The following is a 17,131-nucleotide window of genomic DNA, read 5'->3' as shown; positions in this document are numbered from 1 at the left end:
AAACCATTAAGCTACATGCACATTTACTGGCTAATATACAAACAGGTAAACTACATACTCAAACATCTACAGAATATTAGTTTAAGGAAGAGATTTTGGTTGATATTTATTTTCCTTTACAGTCTCAGAATGTTTTATTCTTCTTATACCACAGAAATGTTCGAGTGATTATGAAGGTTATACTTAAAGAACACCAGCACATAACAACTATAGCTATAATTATGTTTACTATTGTGGAATGTATGTATTAGTTCATATTATCATTTTAGTTTTTGCAGTTTGAAACTGTCCTCCTCTGTCCAGCCTTAATTTCAAATAATTTGTAATAAAACAAACATGCAGATAAAACATTTTGCCACATTACTGTTGTATTACTGAGAAATCATACGTCCTCTCTCTTAAAGACTCCCCTGTGGTAAAAAAAAAATTGATGTTACAGCTTTATTCCCACTGAACATCTCCAAATAGAAACCTGCACCGTTTAATGTTTACACATTTAAAAAAATCTGTTTATGAGGAATTTTTGCCATACAGCTTGTTGCTATAGAAACAGGACACACATATTATCCTGTAATTTGCTTCGCAGCAATTGAGGATTTTAAAGTGCTAACTGCATTGGAAAGCTGCACAACTTTTGCAAATGCAGGCAAATTAAGTTTTTTAGTCACCATGTCTTTCAGGGGTCTTTCTTATGTTCATAGTGAAAGCATACTTATTTAGGCATTAAGGAAGGAAGGCTTCAGGACAGGTTCATCCTTCTTACAAATCTTGTTACGGGGTGGTGGGAGGTGTCACAGAGACGACAGGGGGCTGACGACCACAACAATTACCGAGCAACCCAGCCTATCCCTTGAGCCCTGAGCACCACTTTGAGGAAAGCAATTTCCAGCCATTTCCATTTTTAACAGAGCATGACCTTTAAACAGTGAACATGGAATGCATTACACGAACATACAATACAAAGGCTTGCCACGCTATACTTTGTTGTCCCAGCCAGTCCCAAAACATTGTGTACAGACAATAGAATGAGACAGTAAAAAAAACTAACAAAGCGACATATAAATAGAAAATGACCCTGCGGTGTTGCTTCAGCAGTCTAAATAAAAAAAGAAAAAGAAAAATGAAATAAAATTCATCTTATAAAAATATATTTACAATGTACTAAGGAAGTTCTGTTTCATCATTATAACAATAAATAAATAAATTATTGGCACCAGGTTAGGATTGGAAATGGCACAGACTAAATATATGTGTAATATACACTATATTTCCAAAAGTATTGGGTCACCTGGTCATTAATATGGCATGCGATTTTTGAGCACTGCATTCCACATTTAGTGCCAATTTGCTCTTATTATTCCCTTCACTCTTCTGGGAAGATGTTCCACTAGATTTTCGAGTGTGCTTATGGATATTTGTGTTCATCAGCCACAATGGTGTTACAAAAGGCAGGTACTGATGTAGGTGAGGAGACCTGGGGTGCAGTCAGCCTTCCAATTCATCCCAATTCAAAATAATAATTTTATATATATATATATATATATATATATATATATATATATATATATATATATATATATATATATATATATATATATATAAAATAGTAAAAAAAAATTTGCTGGCATAAAACTTCACACCTAGTATTAGTGTGTACACTTCTTTAAGCATTACTGAAGTGACTGTATGTATGAATGTACAGACAAGGAGTATTGAGTGTCATTGTTAAATGTTGCCTTTAAAATGTTGAAGTTGTAATGACATTGATATTCCACTGATATATGGAGTTTGGGACTGACTATCATGATTTTGCACATATCACATCATATTGAAGTGACTGAAAAAATGAACCTAGTAGCAAAATAATTTATACCTAAATTAGTTTTGGTAAAACCAGTTGCCATCAGAAATCAGAAGTTTGAATAAGATCCATTCAGTTCTTTATTATAAATAAATTTAATCAAAATATTACAAAAACAGAAGTTATTTTACACAACCAGAAAACTGGCTTGATTCTGCTACAACCACCACCATGTTTTATTTAATGGAAGGTGTTCTCATATTCATGAGCAGTTTTGAGTGTTAAAAAGATTTTAACTATGCTGCTGCAGAGTAACCTAATATTACATCGTTTTTTTTCCTATTAGTTCTTAAGATTAACTAAAAAAAAATTTCCAGTGAGCAGATAATTAATAGAGCACCCACTATTAATCATGCTGACATGCTTCAGGGGTAAAAATCAAGATTTAATCAATATTTAATATCAAGAAAATACCAGCAGATATTTCCCTAAAGCTTCATAACTACCACAAATGCTAGAACACTGGGTCAGTCAGCATCTGCTGAGCTCTTCCTCTTCCTGTATTTTATTCTTCAAACGCACAAAAAAAGCAGAACATTACACACAAAAGGACCACAAAAAATACCTGAACGAGGTCCTGCGTGTGTGTGTGTGTGATATAAAGGTTTGTGGTTGAAAATTCTTATATCATGCGCTCTAAAATGCTAATACAACTATAAAATACACAATCTCTGCATATCAGTCAGAAAAAAACCCAACTAGCTGCTTACTATCAAGACTGTGACAAGCATCACCAACACACGTGAGGAGCATTAAAAAAAGGAAATCCTTTGCACACTCTGCACAGTGGATAACTCTTGGGTTCACACTTTAAAAATAAGAGAGACTATACTCTGAAAACACAGGAAAGAGTGTTGCTACACATCAGAAAATCCGAAGGGTCCAGTCATGAGACAAACAATAATTACAATAGGGGCCTGATTTATTTTTCTTGAGGCACAGCAGACATTACTTCATGTCCCTTTCCTGAAGGAGGAAACACTCTGTACTTGCCCTGATCTGAATTGTGACTACCGGAATGAAGACGGCTTTTGTAAACTATGGTATATTCCAAAACATTATGGTTTTGTCTCTGAGTATGTGTCAGTGGCAATTGTACATTTATTTACAAAGAATTGTTTAGCAAACATTTTAAACCATTGTCATTTTTAAGCAAAGTAAAACACAGAATCCAATCTGAGGATATTTGGTCTGAAAAAGTATTAAATAAAAGTGTTTGGGGAATTAGTTATGCTACACAACTACCTACAAAGATGCACCAAAAAGTATGTACCTACTCCTATAACAAGCATAAAAAGTTTTTTTAATTTAGTACATGAGGGTTACAAGCATTGTCTTAAAAGAGGATACAAATTTACAACATTTTGATAAGGTGAAAACGTTGCAGACACTATTTGTGTTGTTTTCTCTCACTTTCTTTTGGGTTCATACCAGATGAACTAACATCATTATCATTAAAAGAACTTGTGCTCTTTTGTGGTCTTTAATTAACCCTGTAATGTTATGAAGCACCAGATATCTAAATGTTTCAATGGTGCAAACAAACTATTGAAATAGTTATGAAGTTTCTAACTAGAACTTATTTCTAAAAATAAGTTAAGCCTAAGAGTTATCTCAAAGCAACTCGATGCATTTCTTTGCTTCCCCTGTTCATTAACCCTTTGATGCACAACATGGGTCTAAAGTGACCCGAACAAGTTTTAATTTTCTGTATCTTTGCAAGCAGTTAGCACCAATCAGTATTGCAGGTATTCCTTAATTCATTTGTTTTGAAAATAAGAATCCTTATTTTCATTCTTGCTTTTTTAATAAAAGTAATTATTGTATCACTACACAATGCACATGTGTTTAAACTGTGAGTGTTTCTTTGCTGAATCTATGAAAAAAAAGATATTATATTATTTTCTTTTACGGGTATTATTTAAATATCTTGTTTTTGGTTTCCACAAATTATGTTCCACAAAATATTATCTTACCTTTTTACACAAATGGGTCAAAAATGACCTATGGAGGAAGCTTTGATATTTGCAAATTTTTGCAAGTAGGAACACATTTGCTACAGAAACATATCTACTGGCACACATTTCACAGCATTATGCAGTGGGGGCTGTACTTGGAGCTGGTCAAAGATGTCATGTCACATATGAAGCACTTTCAAAATGCCCCACCTTCAAAACCATATTATGGAGTCAATATTGGAAGATGTGGGATAACAAAACAAAATGCAACCACCACCCGGTTACAGGAGGACCAATTGAAGAGAAGAAATGTCACGAAAACGTGTTGTTGTCATGTGTGAGGCATTGAAGCACTTGAGAGGGCAATTTAAGATGTACCCATTTTTTTTTTCTCCGTCAGATAATTTTTTTTTATTATTTGTCACATTCACTAAAATTCAATACAGCTGCTTTACAGATGCAATACAGTTCAATTTCACTGTTATCGATTATCAGTGATATGTGTGTATTATGTGTTGTGAAGTATCGAATAAACATGTTTCAAGTGTTAAATTCTTTGGTCTAAAGTTGTGTTTCTTCTTTTGATTTATTACACTTGCATAGATGGGTCGTTTTTGACCCATGTGTGTAGACTTTTAGTAACAGAAAATAAAGGAATAACTTTCTTTCGGCTTCTCCCGTTAGGGGTCGCCACAGCGGATCCTCCGCATGTTTGATTTGGCACATGTTTTATGCTGGATGCCCTTCCTAACGCAACCCTCCCCAATTTATCCTCCCCAATTTATCCGGGCTTGGGACCGGCACTGAGAGTGGCTGGGGATGGTTCCCTGACCGGGGATCGAACCCGGGTCGCAGCGGTGAGAGCGCTGCATCTTAACCACTAGACCACCAGGGGACCTAACAGAAAATAAAGGAATATTTAAAAAAAAATTCTAATTTGTGGTCATTGAAAAGATATTTTGAATATTTATGGATCATAGAATTCATAGATCAATAAAGTGATTTAAAAAGATGAAACGACTATGGCTATTCATGCATGAAATAACAATGGGTCATTTTAGACCCATTTTGTGCATTAGAAAGGGTTCGCAAAGCATGTGCATAAAGGGTTAATCAAGAAACAAACATCTGGTGTGGAGCATCTGTCCTCCCTACCCAGGTAATAGGTCTAATCTAATATTTATGAGACTGGACCTATTTCTCTGTGTTAACTCATTAACGGGAGACAGCACTACAATTCAAAATTAGACCGAGCGTGACTCTGATTCTGCTTGGGGATTACAGCTAACAATGCCTGATGCCTTGAAAACAGGCGTTTAATTCTTCCTTCCTGCCTATAGTGCTGTCTCCCCTCCCTGTTGGGCACAATATGGCCAAGCCCAAGACTACATTACCCAAAAATAGGCTGCCATGAGTATATGGGTCACTATCTTTTAAATTGTTAGAGTATTGTGTGCCATTTATTTTTTTTATCTCTGCTCCTCATAAGACAATGGGCTTCGGCTTGGTTAAAAAAAAAAGGGATAAAAGAGGCCAGAGGGCCAAGTGTGAGCCATGGGGGCCACTCAATGTGTCTTTTAGATAAGGCCTGGATGCCAGTCCTGTTTCCTCAATTACACAGGCAAGGTTTTATCTCCAGACCAATGCACCCCAACAGTCACCATGCAGACCACTTAAACATGACATGAAGCAGGCTAAGGCTTTTTTCTATACAGGAGCAAGACTTTGTTTATGTCAGCTACTGTACTATACTAGAAGTGCAAAGAAATAAGGACATATGTCTATAATTATTACAGAAAAAGAGAATACCAAGTAAAATATGAACCCCTTAGTGCATTATTCCTACAAGTCTTATAAATTTCTTAAATAAATGGTTAATTCCAGGGTTCTGACCCCCAGCCCTGAGAAGCTGGAACCCTGCCCTGTTCCTAACACATCTGATCCAGCTCATGTTGGATTTAATAATGAGCTGATGAGTTGGTCCAGGTGGGTTTGCAAAAAGAAAAATATAAAACTCTGCAGGGCTGTGGGTCTTCTAGACTGAAGTTCAGAAACTCTGCCTTCAATCAAGGTCATAGATGGAAAAAATATGTGAACCTATAAAGTGGGTAATTGGAGTCAGCTGTTCCAATCCATTCAAGTGTCTATTTGACTGACCCTGTCATATTTATTCAATATGGCAAAACCCAAAGAGTTTAGAGAACTGGGAAGAGTTTTAGTTCTTCATCTAATGCTCACCATCACAAGCACGTTTTTATATAAAAACTAAAAAAGCAGCTGATGTTTTCTCATAGAACATTTGCTTACAAAGCTGCTTGTATGCAGTTACCAGTTTTTGCCTTAATTGCCTTAAGCATGCTTAAACTCACCAGAATGTTCCACAGCATGACTGCAACAGTGTTCTGTATAAAGATAACACTGTAAAAGCAAAAACTAAATTCAGAACTCATACCACCTAACCCCCACATAAGCTGGTTTAACTTTCCCTGAAAAATGGATGCTCGAGTTTTTGTGTTCACCCAAAGTTTTCACAGGATTAACAATGTCTCTGCTTGTCTGTAAGGAATTAAGCATTACACGCCATCACATTCATATTTCAAGATGCAAACTTTCTCCTCCCCTGAAAGATTTCTCTGGTTAGGCCAGCTGAAACAAGACATTTGTAGCTAATGAAATGTAAAAGCCAACAGTAAGTGTTTTAGTATGCATTAGAAGGAAGTAAAATGAATGATAAAAGATAAGAAACTTTAGCTAATGGAATGTTTAGCTAACTTGCTTCACTGAGTCAAAAGATCAGCTAACATGGATAAGTGTAATTGAAGGTTAGTCTTATTTTACACACATCATTTTGGATTGGACAACATAAGAATGCTTACTATCTAAAACTGGGCATTCCAGCTAAGTTTGTATATATGTGGGCTAATCAGGCTTGGGAATTTTACACTTTTGTAAACATAATACAATTTAGACTCACTTATTTCACACCCGCAACAAATTTCCTCTATGTGCAATCTTCTATTACCAGACAAACTGCAAGTGAAGTGATCTATGACCAGAAGGTGGTAAGCAATGCCCTTTTATTTTTGCTGATGGAAATGGGTAGCCACCTTTACTATAATAGATATTGTACAATATTCTAAATATGTCTATGGGAAACATTGGCTTGGGCAACCTTGTCTGCTAAATAGTGATTGAACATCCAGTAAAACAAGGTGGAAACTGTTATATTGTATTATACTGTAACAATATCCAATAAAAGATAAGGGACAGTGAGTCATAGGTAATTACCATGGTGAAGGCTTTTACAGGGGGCCCTCTTGTGGTCTGCAACTTGAGATGTATTATAGGAGTGAGTGGTAGGGGGCAAATAGGATATCACTTTAGACCCTCGAAGGATCAGAAACCGCCCTGATGGTAAGACTAATAGATTCCAGATAGTACCAGGAAATTAAAGCTCAGGATATCTGCCTGTGATCTTTTAAATTGAACAGTGACAAAGTTATACAGCTTTTCAATAATGCAAAAAACAGCAATAAAACAATAGTGGTCAGTTGAGTGAAATGCTTTTGTTTAAAGGTACCTAGCAGGCTTTTAAAAAAGTGCAATATACAAAGTTATATATAATATTTTGCCAAAATATTGGGTCACCTGACATTTCCTGCTATATGTTACCACAAAGCTGGAGGCACTCAATTATATAGGCCGTCTTTAGATGCGCTATAATCAAATTTTGCATTTATTTGAACTTGGAAACCCAAACCCGTTCCAGCATGGCAATGCCCCTGTGCACAAAGTAAGCTCCTTGAAGCTTGATGCTTTACATGCTTTGGAGAGGAAGATCTTAAGTGGACTGCTACAGAGCTCTGATCTCATCCATACTGAACAGCTTTGGGATGAATTGGAAGGCTGACTGCACCCCAGGTCTCCTCACCTACATCAGTACCTGCCTTTTGTAACACCCTTGTGGCTGATGAACACAAATATCTATAAGCACACTCCAAAATCTAGACAAAACTCTTCCCTGAAGAGTGGAGGGAATTATAAGAGCAAATTTGGACTAAATGTGGAATGCAGTGCTCAAAAATCACATACCATATTAATGAAAAGGTGACCCAATACTTTCTGCAATATAGTGTGTATATATATGGAAATGGTGTTAGTTTGCATTATATACTAAATACAGCCAGAGCAATATACATTGTGTACACCAACACAATGGATTTTAAATAAAGCAAAATAATTGAAATGCAGACTTTCATCTTTATTTTGAAATGTTTATAATATTGTATCAATCAATTCGGAATTACAGCCATTTTCTTTATATAATACCTCAGAGTTTAAAGCTTAAAAAAAATTTGAACAATTGAATGATAAGCAGTTTAAATGGACTGTTTCTCATTATTTCATCACAAGTTAAGAAGAAAACATATTAGTTTTTTCTGAGTTGGATTTGGAATGTGTACTCCTCTTCACAACATCCAAGTCAAGAACTTGCTTGAGAAGGTAGGCTGTAAATTGAAACAATTTATTTTGAAATGACTATAATTCTGACAATGACAAAAATTGTGCTGCTGTTCAAATACTTATGGAACCAACTGTAAATTATTACCACTTAAATGCACACAAAGTATTTCTTTACTAATTCTTATTTAACCTGGTATTATTTTAGATTTTGACATTATGTTATATTTAGATTTTGAACAGGCAATAGGATATGTATGTGTTGGACCCTGGATAAGCACATCTGCTAAAAGTTTAACATTTAAATGTAACCCATATGCTTTCTCTTTCAACATTTGTATAAAATGTCTCATTAGGTCACATTTCAAACCCTATAATGCACAAAACACAAACTACAATTTTTCATCTTACAAATATACTATATAAATTATCGCTATAATATAAATAGAATATTATCTGTCAATCATTATGGAAATTCCCCTAAACACAGCTCTTCAAAGTAAGTTTTGATTCGGTGTGAAATTAGGGTCATCTCTCTATTCTGTTTGTAATCTGAAAAATGTTCATGGGCAGACAGATCCTCATATTTTTGTACTTTTTTTTCCCTGCTTGTACAGCTGAGTGATGCAAGTTTTCCTTTCCCTTCAAAGCAGAGAAACCACAGAGAGGGCGTAAGGGTAATGCTGAACACCTGCTTACATGTTATTGGAAATGTCGAAGATTATTTCCATGGAATTGAGGTCAGTTTTTCAACATTTAGATGGTTCAGAAGATATATATCTTACCATACTTGCAATGTGGTCTATACTCCACACGCATACATGAGAGATTATAGAAACAGAAAGTAAAATATATCTGCACTGAAGGCTGTAAACCAGGGATGAAAGAAGACATTGGCTGAAATAGTTATTACATTTATTTCTAGTGTGTTGGTAATATTTTCTCCAGTTCGTCTTGCCAGTCAAAATGACAATCCTCCTCAAAATCTCTGTGAACAGCCAGAAAAGAGAAGTTGTTAATGGACAACGGAATGAGTGGAGAAAATAGAGAAATGAAACAAGGAAGCCATAGTCTTTTTTATATATATATATATTTTTTAACACTCACGTGTCTTCATCATCCGAGCGAGGTTCCAATCTGTAATGGTCGGTATAAACTTCCTCTAAACCGTCTGGAACGTCATTATTCTGCCCTATATCCAAAAAATAAACCGCACACACACACGCACACAGTCGAGATTGTTCTTGGTTTCTGTGCATTAGTCTTGGTCAGACCACAGCCACTTCCCAGCCTGTATAGGCTCATCCATTATATTATGAAATGACTGAAATAGAGATAAACAACTTCAGCTCCAACTTCTTCCTACTTAACTTTCCTATTTCTACTGAAAATGTCTCTGCTAGTGATTTTCTGAATCTACAACCTTCTTCTCCTTAAGAGTATTCACATGTTGTGAATTGCAACAACCCTCTAAAGACTGTTTAAGAGTTGATAGGAAGGTTGTAAGGAAGTTGATAGGTGCTGCCCAAAACTCAAACTTCTCCCCCCTTTTTACAATTTCACAATAACACTTCATGTCTTCGAGTTGTCAGTGTGGTTTCACCCTTTCCCACCACTGGTCACTGTTTTACAACAGATTGGCAAAACGATCTCTAGATCACTTTTCCCGTGCACTTACTGTGGATGATGTAGGTGCTGAAGGCTGTGCTCAGAGGAGCTTTCTCCAGAAGGCTCAAAAGTCTTTCAGGTGGATCCTTGTCCCACTGCTTTCTCTCCCGTTTCTGCAATCTTATAAACCCCTCCACTAGATATCAAACACAAAACATGGTAGAAGAAAAAGACTGTATAGAATTCATTTAATAATGTACATCCACATGCACATATAATAACTTGCACATTAAGTTCTCCACATAAGCTATTTAAGTCTTTTGATTTACACAGTGACTGCAGTGATAACCACAAATGACTGTAAAAGACTGTAGAAAGAACATTACTTATAATCTTACACTCCAGTGCTCATGTTAGTTCTCACTCTCCAGTGTTCTGCATTGTTAAAAGACTATAATCACACTCTTGATGTTACCCAAATGAGGATGGGTTCCCCTTTTGAGTCTGGTTCCTCTCAAGGTTTCTTCCTCGTAACATCTATAGGAGTTTTTCCTTGCCACAGTTTCCATGGCTGCTCATCAGGGATAAATGCACACCATTCACCTTAACTCTTAAATTCTGTAAAGCTGCTTTGAGACAATGTCTGTTGTAAAAAGCGCTATAGAAATAAACTTGACTTGACACAGTGTGCATGTTTTGTAAATTTTGCAGCCTTGTCACAATTAGACAACGAGCAATGATTTTAATAACACAATAATGTGTGGTTTTAAGTCTTAAAGAAAGGACAGCAAATGAAGACAGAGACAAATTAGTAGTGTGAATTGAAGACATGCATAATAAATGTGGCTTGCTGCACCTTTTGTGGATTCGGACCCCTGTGTTGTTGCCGTGTCACCAGACGAAATGATGTCAGCATTCCTGAGGACCTGCAGCACTGTGTTAGAGGGTTCTTTATTCCACCTCTTTCGGGGAGCTATGTTACCCATCCGATTCTCAGATGAAGTTCTGAAATTAGTGTCTGAGCAAAAAAATCTCTCACTTTGCCAGTGGCTCACTCCAGGACAGAGCTGTGACTTCACCCATAAACATAAAATACAATGCAATATTGCACCACAGTGAAATGATTCAAGTTAAACAAGTCACAGTAACGTAGGAGTCGTGCATGTACTCTAAGTACCTTCAGCTTTAGATGTGTTTAACAAACTCTTCTGGGCCAGAAACATGGCCACTTTCTCTCCTTCTTCTTTTCTCCACTGGTTTGCTCGTTTTTCCACCAGTTCCTTGGGTTCTTTCTTGGGCAGTTCCTTACAGAAATGGTACATAATAGTAGGTGTACAGTATATAACTGCATATTATCTAAAATGTGTAATATCGCAATTCATCCGTGAAAATAAGCAGGTAGCAGTTTGCACTGAAAAATACAGTTAAAGTGTGAGTAACAAAAAAAAGGTGAGGTTTTGACTTTCTCCTTTTGATGGTGCCTTTTTATAAGGGGAACTGTACATGTACTGTAGGGAAAACTCAACAAAAATTGTGAATTACTTGTCATAAATGTTTCATTTACTATTTTAAATAAATAATAATATAGTTTTTCAAAAATTCTTATGTAATTTATTAGTACAAACTCTGATCACACTCGCCGCTTCTTGTGGACTATAAGATTTTTATCGAGTTCTTGGTCCCAAATGAAAAGTAGCGAACTATCGAGGTCGCGAGGGTCAAGGTCGCGAGTATAGAGGTTCCACTGTATATCCAAATATTATCAGTGGATAGCAGGTGTATTAATTGTGTTGGTATCTTTCAGTGTAGCCAATATTACGTCTTAAGATTTTCCCTTCCCATAAGTACCAGACATTAAAATGCTTTTTAACTATTGGCTGCGATACATACAAAAGTGAAACTTAGCTTTATACTAAGCCAACGTGCAGTTACCTCTTCAGGTATGTATTTTTGGAGCAGTCTGGACACACGGTGGGAGCTGAGGATGGTGTGAATGGAAGGCCTGTCTCTCGGGTTGGTTTTAAACATCTGTTTAATCAAGTAGTGAAGCTCATAGGGAAGGTGACTGGGTAAAGAAGTGTATGTCCCACGGCACACTTTCAAAATTAGACTTTTCCAGCTACGAGCTTCGAACTGAAACCAGAGATAGAGAGTAAACAGGAGTTGATAGATCATATTAGTCATAATCATTCATCGCCTTTTAAGAGCGAAAGGGCAAATGTACACACCGGATGGCGCAAAGTGCACAGTTCATAGAGCACACAGCCTAAAGACCAGATATCACTGTAAAACACATAACACACAGTAAAAATCTATGAAGTCATTTTTCTAGCCTGTTAATAATTCTATATTTTTTGAGTGTGGGAAAAAAATGTGTAAGTTCTATACCTTTTATTATTGTATGGTTGGTTGTCCCAAATCTCTGGAGACACATAGTATGGAGTTCCAACATAGGTCTGGGCATAACCTTTTGCACTGGTGAATTTTGCAAAATGACATAGTGTCATTATTATTTTTACACATGTCATTTTCTCACCCAGTTTTACTTACTAGACAACATACAAAAGAGGCTTTTAGACACTACCTGTTAAGAGCACATGCTGACCCAAAATCTCCCAGTTTGACTGTGCCATGGTCTGTCAGGAATATGTTCTAGGAAAATAAACAAAAATAATTTTATTGAAGATCAGAGTTTCGTCTGCACTATAATATGTGTAGGGTTTAATTTTACTCAACTTACTGGTTTTAATTTGAATCAAGTCAAGTCAAGTCAAGAGTCAAGTCAAGTCAGGTCAAGATGCTTTTATTGTCAGTTCAACTATATATAGCTGACGCATTACACTGTGAAATGAAACAACGTTCCTCCTGAACCCTGGTGCTACATACAACAACAATCACAGAAAACACAGGGCCAAGGACCAGTTTCCTCACCACATAAAGTGCAACCTGGTGCAAACACTGCAAAGACAACACAAGACAGTGCAAGACAACACAAGACAGTGCAAGACAAATACAAAGAACACAAAATAGCGCCACCAGTAAACCTGTTGTATATTGCACACTGCAGTAGACATAAAGTGAACATTGTAAGTAACAAAAATGTAAACAAATAAAATGTTGAGCAAAAACGCCATGTGAACAGTTTGTGGTGTAATGTGAGTGGTGCTGAAGACATGGACGTGTGAAGTGAGTACGATTGTGAAGAAAATCTAAGTTGTAAATCACAATAATATTGTCAATTTAAATGTTTTTGATAAAAACTATTTTTGCAACTGCTTTCATTTATCAAGATATTATATTATACAAAGATTATATTATTATTAAGATGTATTCATTTGACTGACATTTTCGCCCACTTGTGTAAGTGAGTAAAATGAGAAAAACCTTTATTCATAAAGGATATTCATATCAAATGTATATTTCTTTCACCGTTAAGAAAACCTCTATGAGTGCACAGCTGGTTTTTATTTTTACCTTTGATTTTAAATCTCTGTGAAGCACCCGCTTATCGTGAATGTGCATTGTGCCCAGACTCATCTGCGTAAACCACCTGAGTATCTACAGAGACAAATCGTGATTATAAGGACATGAAAATATAGAATAAAAACCAACAAAAAAATTTGCATTATTTGGAATTATTTTTAATATAATTTATATATAATTTTACCACATCCTCTGGGAACAGAGAGCCTTTTTGGTGCTGCATTCTTTGAAGAAGATCACTTCCACTACAGAACTCCATAACAATGTACAAATGGCCATCATCTGGATAGAGCAAGAAAGACCAGAATGTAAAAAGTAAAAGTGATATAATACAATTGTTGCGTATCGGTCTGGATCTCCAGATGTTTATCGAGATGGCCTCGACAGGATTTGAAATTCACTTTAAAGACCTGTTTGTAATTCTATGCTGCCCCCTACAGCATTGTATTAACAATACAATAATATACCTTGCTAATTTGTGAAAAGGACTAAAAATGACAATCTATAATTGTTTGCATGAAAACAAATAAACACAAGGTTTAAAATGAATACACTAGTCAGATCCATGCCCAATAGCTCTTATAAGTATTGTTGAAGTATGATGATGATTATTATTGGGTCAAGAACATTGAAACATCAACCTGATGTGATTGTTTCTTGAAGCTGTTTCCATTCTTTCCCTCTTTTATAAAGTGCTTTTTGCTTAGTTTATAGAAAGAAGCACCTAGTGTGTCCTCAGACAGCTTCAGATTAAAAGTCAGCATTTTCAAGGGAAAATGTCAATTTCAAATGCCTTGTGTGTGCAAACATAGAGCTGTCTGTATACTTATGAGAATTGGTTTGGCTTTTCAATTAACTGTAATGGTCCTTGTGGGTCTTAATCGGTATTATGTTTAATAGATATACTGAAGGACCAATAAAACACCATTGGCAACTTGTGGCTTACATTTTGTTATTCACAGGACACCAGTTTTCAATAGGTTTCTTTGTTTTGATGATAATGTTTTAATGAAGTACACACACACTACATTATGGAAACTGTTTGGTAATGAGTCTAACGGTTAACATCTGGTGGTTTGTAATTGTTTTTTAAGTAGAAACCATAACCCTTTTTTTGTTTGTTTATTTCTATTTATTTATTTTATATTTTTTGTCAGCAGGATTCAGCAACACATTCACAATTGTCAATATTGTACAACATTACAAACGGTTGTTTTTTCAATTGAATCTTCTTCTTCTTCTTTCGGCTGCTCCCATTAGGGGTCGCCACAGTGGATCATCCGTCTCCATACCACCCTGTCCTCTAAATCTGCCTCTTTCACACCAACTACCTGCATGTCTTCCCTCACCACATCCATGAACCTTCTCCCTGGCCTTCCTCTTTTCCTCCTTCCTGGTGGCTCCATCTTCAGCATTTTTCTACCAATATAATTCATGTCCCTTCTCTGCACATGTCCAAACCATCTCAATCTCGCCTCCCTCACCTTGTCACCAAAACATCCTACATGTGCTGTCCCTCTAATAAACTCACTTCTAATCTTGTCCATCCTCGTCACTCCCAACGAAAACCTCAACATCTTCAGCTCTGCTACCTCCAGCTCCATCTCCTGTCTTTTACTCAATGCCACTGTCTCTAATCCATACAACATCACAGGTCTCACCACAGTCCTATAAACTTTCCCTTTCATTCTTGCAGATACCCTACTATCACAAATCACTCCTGTCACTCTTCTCCACCCACTCCACCCTGCCTGCACTCTTTTCTTTACTTCTCTAACACACTCTCCATTACTTTACACTGTTGACCCCAGGTACCTGAACTCCTCCACCTTTTCCAGCTCTTCTCCCTGCAACCGCACCACTCCACTGCCCTCCCTCTCATTCACACACATGTACTCGGTCTTACTCCTACTGACTTTCATTCCCCTTCTCTCAAGCGCATATCTCTACCTCTCCAGGCTCTTCTCAACCTGCTCCCTACTCTCACCACAAATCACAATATCATCTGCAAACATCATAGTCCAGGGAGACTCCTGTCTGACCTCGTCCGTCAACCTGTCCATCACCACTGCAAACAGGGCCGATCCTTGGTGCAGTCCAACCTTCACCCTGAACCAGCCTGTCATTCCTACTGCACACTTCACTGCCGTCACACTGTCCTCAGACATGTCCTGCACCACCCTCACATACTTCTCTGACACACCTGACTTCCTCATACAATACCACAACTCCTCTCTCGGCACCCTGTCGTACGCTTTCTCTAAATCCACAAATACACAATGCAGCTCCTTCTGTCCTTCTCTATACTTCTTCATCAACATCCTCAAAGCAAATAAGGCATCTGTGGTGCTCTTCCTCGGCATGAAACCATACTGTTGCTCACAGATGGTCACCTCTTCTCTCAGCCTGGCTTCCACTACTCTTTCCCATAACTTCATGGTGTGACTGATCAACTTAATTCCCCTGTAGTTACTGCAGGTCTGCACATCTCCCTTATGCTTAAAGATCGGTACCAGCACACTCCTTCTCCATTTCTCAGGCATCCTCTCCCCTTCCAGAATCCTGTTAAACAATCTGGTTAAAAACTCCACTGCCATCTCTCCTAAACATCTCCACGCTTCTATGGGTATGTCATCTGGTCCAACCGACTTTCCACTCTTCATCCTCTTAATCGCTGCTCTCACTTCCTCCTTACTAATCCTATCTACATCCTGCTTCACCAACTCCACATCCTCCAACCTTCTCTCTCTCTGATTTTCCTCATTCATCAGCTGCTCAAAATACTCCCTCCACCTTCTCAACACACTCTCCTCACTAGTCAACACATTTCCCTCTCCATCCTTTATTGCTCTAACTTGCAGTACATCCTTCCCAGCTCGGTCCCTCTGCCTGGCCAATCGGTATAAATCCTTTTCTCCTTCCTTAGTGTCCAACCTCTTATACAGTTCCTCATATGCCTTTTCCTTGGCTTTCGCCACATCCCGTTTTACCTGCTGCCGCATCTCCTTGTACTCCTGCCTACTTTTCTCATTACTCTGTCGATCCCACTTCTGTTTTGCCAACCTCTTTCCCCTTATGCTCTCCTGCACTTCCTCATTCCACCACCACGTCTCCTTGTCTTGCTTTCTATTTCCAGATGTCACACCAAGTACTTTTCTAGCTGCCTCCCTCATCACTCCTGCAGTAGTTGCCCAATCATCCGGCACCTCTTCACCACCACCAAGCCCCTGTCTGACCTCTTCCCTGAACCTCACACTACACTCTTCCTCCTTCAGTTTGCACCATCTTATTCTTCTTTCAATCCTTACTTTCCTCCTCTTCTTCTTCGCCTCCAAAACCATCCTACAGACCAACATCCGATGCTGTCTAGCTACACTGTCCCCCGCCAACACCTTACAGTCTCCAATCTCCTTCAGGTTGCATCTCCTACACAGAAGATAATCCACCTGTGTGCACCTTCCTCCACTCTTATACGTCACCCTATGATCCTCCTTCTTCTTAAAATACGTGTTCACCACTGCCATTTCCATCCTTTTAGCAAAATCTACCACCATCTGCCCTACCACATTCCTCCCCTTAAAACCATACCTACCCATCACCTCCTCATCACCTCTGTTCCCTTCACCTACATGCCCATTAAAGTCTGCCCCAATCACCAATCGTTCTTTCCTAGGTACACCATCTACCACTTCATCTAATTCACTCCAGAATCTTTCCTTCTCCTCCATCTCACAGCCGACTTGTGGAGCATAGGCACTGA

At 37.6% G+C, this 17,131-nt stretch overlaps 1 protein-coding gene across 2 annotated transcripts in view; it reads right to left on the bottom strand.

Moving 5' to 3' along the window:
• Positions 1-8,056: 8,056 nt before the first annotated feature.
• Positions 8,057-17,131, bottom strand: part of nek3 (NIMA related kinase 3) — a 10,513-nt gene continuing 1,438 nt past the window's right edge. The window contains exons 3-14 of one of the 2 annotated variants that reach the window (XM_083548422.1): positions 13,556-13,653; positions 13,363-13,446; positions 12,473-12,540; positions 12,277-12,363; positions 12,117-12,171; positions 11,821-12,021; positions 11,066-11,192; positions 10,745-10,906; positions 9,959-10,084; positions 9,388-9,472; positions 9,194-9,268; positions 8,057-8,327 (exon numbers count right to left, since the gene is read on the bottom strand). In XM_083548422.1, coding sequence (XP_083404548.1) covers positions 9,202-9,268; positions 9,388-9,472; positions 9,959-10,084; positions 10,745-10,906; positions 11,066-11,192; positions 11,821-12,021; positions 12,117-12,171; positions 12,277-12,363; positions 12,473-12,540; positions 13,363-13,446; positions 13,556-13,653 — 1,160 coding nt within the window. In that variant the 3' untranslated portion in view covers positions 8,057-8,327; positions 9,194-9,201. Of the gene's footprint in view, positions 9,269-9,387; positions 9,473-9,958; positions 10,085-10,744; positions 10,907-11,065; positions 11,193-11,820; positions 12,022-12,116; positions 12,172-12,276; positions 12,364-12,472; positions 12,541-13,362; positions 13,447-13,555; positions 13,654-17,131 lie in introns of both variants that reach the window. The other variant, XM_083548421.1, reaches the window with a different exon arrangement.

Source organism: Silurus aristotelis, assembly GCF_946808225.1.
Source record: "Silurus aristotelis genome assembly, chromosome: 8".
Lineage (NCBI taxonomy): Eukaryota > Metazoa > Chordata > Actinopteri > Siluriformes > Siluridae > Silurus > Silurus aristotelis.
Note: the sequence above shows the minus strand (reverse complement) of the source record. Positions and strands in the feature narration are given on the sequence as shown.